At 46.2% G+C, this 5,195-nt stretch overlaps 1 protein-coding gene across 2 annotated transcripts in view; it reads right to left on the bottom strand.

The window, feature by feature from the left end:
- Window positions 1-5,195, bottom strand: part of abcd3a (ATP-binding cassette, sub-family D (ALD), member 3a) — an 18,521-nt gene that overhangs the window by 7,574 nt on the left and 5,752 nt on the right. For both annotated transcript variants that reach the window (XM_013915829.1, XM_013915828.1), the window contains exons 8-20: window positions 4,894-4,950; window positions 3,999-4,141; window positions 3,857-3,926; window positions 3,605-3,674; window positions 3,356-3,453; window positions 1,662-1,753; window positions 1,374-1,465; window positions 1,230-1,296; window positions 1,091-1,154; window positions 791-868; window positions 644-709; window positions 345-434; window positions 157-276 (exon numbers count right to left, since the gene is read on the bottom strand). In XM_013915829.1, coding sequence (XP_013771283.1) covers window positions 157-276; window positions 345-434; window positions 644-709; window positions 791-868; window positions 1,091-1,154; window positions 1,230-1,296; window positions 1,374-1,465; window positions 1,662-1,753; window positions 3,356-3,453; window positions 3,605-3,674; window positions 3,857-3,926; window positions 3,999-4,141; window positions 4,894-4,950 — 1,107 coding nt within the window. The remainder of the gene's footprint in view (window positions 1-156; window positions 277-344; window positions 435-643; window positions 710-790; window positions 869-1,090; window positions 1,155-1,229; window positions 1,297-1,373; window positions 1,466-1,661; window positions 1,754-3,355; window positions 3,454-3,604; window positions 3,675-3,856; window positions 3,927-3,998; window positions 4,142-4,893; window positions 4,951-5,195) is intronic.

Here is a 5,195-nt window from a genome sequence, read left to right as displayed (position 1 = left end):
GGAGGTGTCAGCAGAGGTGACAGTGGAGGTGACAGTGGAGGTGACAGTGGAGACCTGAAGAGTTTAAAACATGTTTATGGCTGTTCAGCATAAATATGCAAACCAATGGCTGGTGTGTGCTTTTCAGCATGTGGAGAGGTACAACTGAGTCCTTACAGCCATCCTCTGTTTTTCGCCTCCACTGAGAACGTCCATCCAGTCCTGGACAGTATCCCAGCTGCCCTCCCGGTCCAGGATGTGACCCAGCTGAACATTATCCAGGTATTCCTTCAGCACCTGTACACAAATATAGAGTCATACACACATACACAGTGGCAGTGTGGAGGAAGTCTGCAGTGTCGTACCTGATCAGAGATGCCTTTCCTTTTTTGTTCTTCGTGGGTGTCGGGGTAAATGACTTGGTCCCTCAGAGAACCCAGAGTCATGTAGGGTCTCTGGACAGAAACAGAGGAGGACTTGTGAAGGGATGCATTAATGCTGTGCTTTCCAAGCTGACCCTTAAACGTGTCGTGGGTAACATCTCCGCAGAGACCTATAAACTCTGACAGTGTTGTGTTTTATCCCGTCTCATTTTTAGAGACCATCTTCCTCAAACTGCATCAGAGTTAAAGTAAAGCTCACACATCGCCTCCTGAAGACTCACCTGTGGGACGTAGAAAAGCTTCCCCCTCTCAGGTTTTGTCAGATGCCCACCAAACAGAGGCCACAGCTAAAACACAACCAAATAAATCCACATCATAAAAGTAAAACCAGCTTGAGATGAAACTGATTACTGATGGTGCAGCCCTACCTCTCCCAGCACCCTGAACAGGGAGCTCTTCCCACAGCCGTTGGGTCCACACACAAGAACATTAGTGCCAGACTTCACCTTCAGAAAAGAGAGAACAGCGTCTACACAACATCCCATTGAACATCAGACACAGGGACAAAGCTATCTGAGCCCCGGCTGATCTCAGGTAGACAGCATCACACATACATGCAGCCACGAAAAGTTTGAACTGTGTCAGCACACCACTGAGTGAAATAAGTATTTGATCCTGAAACATGTCGTAGTACTCGATGGAGATGAGGTAATGCATGCACACTTTACTTCAAACGTAAGATTTCTGATCAGGATGTCTCCATTGGGTGTTGCTAGGGGAGTATTCTCAAATCTGCAGAGAGGAAAACATAAATCACACTCGATATCGCACTAAAGCACAAAGTGAAACCACACAAGCAGCACATACTTGATGAGGTTGTCTTTGTTAATAATTTGACCACTGCCCGGGACCAGTTTCTCTGCAGCATCTCCTTCTAAACACAGCGGAAAAACAAATGATGATGGCAGCTGTCGCAAATCCACTTCACAGTACATCAGGAGTCATGCGTACCCTTCTCCTGCTGGGACACCATGGTGCGCTCGTATTTGCCAGCATTAAGGTCCTTGAGCACCTTCATCAGTTCAACGATACGAGCCGTGAACCTGTCGGGGGCACAATTCAACACATCCTCAGTGAACAGCACACCAGCTGTGTTTGGAAACACACTACACAACCTAGACAGCCAGCGCTCATCATGCCAGTGCTGTAGGACATTATTATCCATTTAAAGATGAGCAGTCAAATCTAAGCTCTAAGGAAATATTGGCTCAAAGCACAGCTCCCCTTCTGCACACTCACCCTGAGAGCCGGCTCATCTCCCGGCCAGCCAGAACAATCCTGCCCAGGGCCTGGGACATTCTCAGCAGCATCCTGCCGCTCTGGTAGTAGTCCTACGAACAGCAATCAGTCAAACCTCAAAGCCCAAACATTACTACAGCAGTTTGTTAAAGCTCCTGCTGCACGTCCCGACTGCAGCATAAACATACAGTTAATAAAGCATTAAATCTACGTGTGAAAACTAATTATGCTGGACGTCTAACATGAGGACTGAAGGGACGCCACATCGTTGGACAGACATGAAAATGATCAGGACAGAATCCGAGTTCAGACACCCTGAAAAATCAAATCAATCATGGACCCTTTCACAGATCTGGAATCAGTCGGCACGGAGCTCCCGGACAGTCGGAGGCGGAGCCTGGCAGCAGATAGACTGAAGCAAGTCAAGTCAAGTCAAGTCAACTTTATTGTCAATTCTGCCACATGTACAGGACATACAGAGAATAGAAACACGGAGCCATTTAAAGGCAACACTTCATCCTCCAGATACTCCACTGTTGCCACAGGAGGCTGGACACACCAGTGGGAATCCCCATTCCATGACCCATATATAACTCCGCTCTGAGAGTCAACAGCATCGCAGCATAGTGTGCAATATAATTGCATGCTGCATGTCCCCTCTTTGCTGTGATCAGTGTTAGAGTTGGTGCTCTAAAGTGTAATGCATCACACAGAAGTGTTTACTTTACTTTCCTGTTTGTTACATAATGACCTGAAACGCATCCTTACCATTGAATAGAAAGCCACAGGTCTGCAGTGCCACACTACACATGGCACCAGAACACTTTTTATGTCCGATACCTAAATGAATCTGATATACTGTCTTTTTTATAAACATCTTGCTGCATTTTGTATAAGTTCATACTCAAGTTTTTAAAAACAAGAGACTGAAGCTATTCTGTTATACACAGAATACAGTGCAGCCAAAACATCTTATAGTTCAGCAACACTGATCAATCTAATAAAGTTAAACCTGCACCATCCTCCCTATTCTGGTATTTTAAAGAGTACTTAGCAGAAATATTAAACTAACTAACTAACAGGGTCGCCAACTTATAGCAACAATATCAGGTAACCACCGTCCACCTCACAATGCTTAATCGACATAAACTTTAATTTAATGAACATGTAAAACCAAAGCACAGAAATCAATTTTTCTACAATATCTGTGGATTCAACATCGTTCTTCAACAGAACTGCACAGATGGTTCCCAAAGTACTGTAGCTTACTAGAGTATATTAGACGTAATAGTTCCTATATACAGTAATGGACTTCTATACATTTAATCCGATCACCAGTTTGTAAGATTCAGATAATTATTTAATAAAAGCGAGACATTTCAAATGAGAATAAGAAAGAAAAGTCTTTTTTGAGCCCCCCTCTCCCTGTTAATGCCACAGTCCCACGATCACCTGACCCAAACTCAACGTAACACCTGTTCGTTCGGTCTGATGCTGCCAGGTTACACCTCAGGCTGTACCTCCTGCTGCCACAGTACTATCAGAGGACAAAGTCAAGGTTGTTCTAGCGATGCTGACAGAAGCTACAGTTCATTATTACATTTGTAATCTAGATCATCGCGGCTTTAACAAATGTCAGGATTTATAAAGTACTCTTTCAGACGCGTGTTAAGTTACAGTACAGCTCCGCTCACCTCCAGCAGCTCCGAGTGTGTGCTGTGTGTGTGCCGTGGATGGGAAAGGTTCAGGAAGGGCCGGCTAACCACCAGATATCCCACCACGGTGGCCAGATCTGCAAAGGAACAGCACGTGCACACACAGGACGACGCTTTATGTTGTTGGGGTGAACGTGATGAAAATGGCTTCATTCTGCCAGTTACAGGCTGTTACTGATGCTCGCTGGAGGACTGGACAAGGAGCACGTCAGCAAAACAGCTACTTACACTTAGCAATTATACTGTCCACGACGCCCATAGAGAACCGGAAGAAGATGAAGTCATGCAGGTGGTCCACCTGGAAGGACAGTCTGGATTACACTCCCATATTCACTCTAGTTACCAGGAACTGGACATTTCTCCTGCTTTACTGGTTTCATCCTTCAAAAGCAAAATGTTTGCATCTTCTAAGTTTCTCTACATGAGTACTTACTGAGGTCAAGCACAGTCCCTCAGCCTGGGTAACCCAGGGCCACTCACCAGTTTCTGGAAAACGCTATGAATGGTCTGCTTTTCCCTCTTGTTCCCATTGTAGAAGGCAATCTCCTCACTGATGAGAAGATGCATCGTTAACAAACACGCCAGGCCTGCACAGTAACAGACGAGTGGCTGACAGGCTTACCTGTTGGTGATGAGGCGAGAGTTCACGTAGCGGTACTCGCCCTCGTAACGCTGCTCAGTCACGGTCATCTTGCCTACTGGCCTCCTTAATCTGGTCAGGAACAGCCCTGAGATCAGCAGGTAGACCATCATGCTGGCTGGACCCTAGGTGATGATGAATACAGAGACAGCAGAACACCTGAGCTTAAGATGTGCCCGCGGCAACAATGAGAAGACGTAACAGATGTAAGGAGGCGGACCCTCACTGGAGGAAATATCCTGGTCAAAAACGACTTCGACAGTCCTTTGATTGAGTAGAAATACTTCAGTACTACTGGAGGCCACCTGAACTCTGGTTAGACACATTTATTCTGGCACAACACAGTAGCACAACCTCGGGATTGTTTGAGTTCAGAAGGAGAACTTTAGGTGTTTATGTTGGACCAGACAGCGATCGACCCACCGACCTTCAGCCATCGCAGGCTTTGGACCAAGCTCTGTCCTCCAACACACATATGAAAGAAACATGCACACTGACAGACGCCTAAAGAAGGGAAGGCCAGAAGCGTGTCTTTGTGGAAGCACACAATGGGAGCTGTGGTAACGCACAACAGTCATACTGTGGAAGAAAGCTGTGTGAGCACACATGTACACAGAGGGCTTCAAGCAGCAGCTCTCCTCTTGTTGGACAGCTTGATGGAGGAGATGCAGATGTCAGGGTGATTTGTAGCAGAGGGAAAGACAGGAAGCGTTTCATGATGAGGAGGAAGGTGATTTCTGCTGACTCAGGAGTCCTGCTACAACCAGCCCAGACAAGCCTACAGCTGACAGTGCTGATCACACAGACCTGAGAACCAACAGGAATCATTGTACTCGTTCCATCCCAAAATAAAGACATTTCTTGGAAACTTGCTTACCTGGGCACCGATGGCACTTGTCAGTTTGAAGATGTACAGGCCAATATCTAACAGAGGCTGCAGGACACAAACAGGAAAGAGTTAGACACAGGGAAACGCCACAGCAGGCCTCACGAGTCCAGAGCTGCTGCAGAGACACCAAACAGAAGGTGAACAGTGAGGTCTGCATTGGTGCATCATATCTTTATTCTCTTCCCCCTCCTGCCCCCCCCCCTCTTTCTTAAATAGATAACTATCATATCTGATATCATATCTCACAGTACAATAATATTGAATGGGTTGCATTGTTGTACTTTGTCATG

The sequence above is a fragment of the Pundamilia nyererei genome, unplaced genomic scaffold (assembly GCF_000239375.1).
Source record: "Pundamilia nyererei isolate P.nyererei 1_Seehausen unplaced genomic scaffold, PunNye1.0 scaffold00373, whole genome shotgun sequence".
NCBI lineage: Eukaryota > Metazoa > Chordata > Actinopteri > Cichliformes > Cichlidae > Pundamilia > Pundamilia nyererei.
This window is presented reverse-complemented; position numbering and strand designations above follow the sequence as displayed.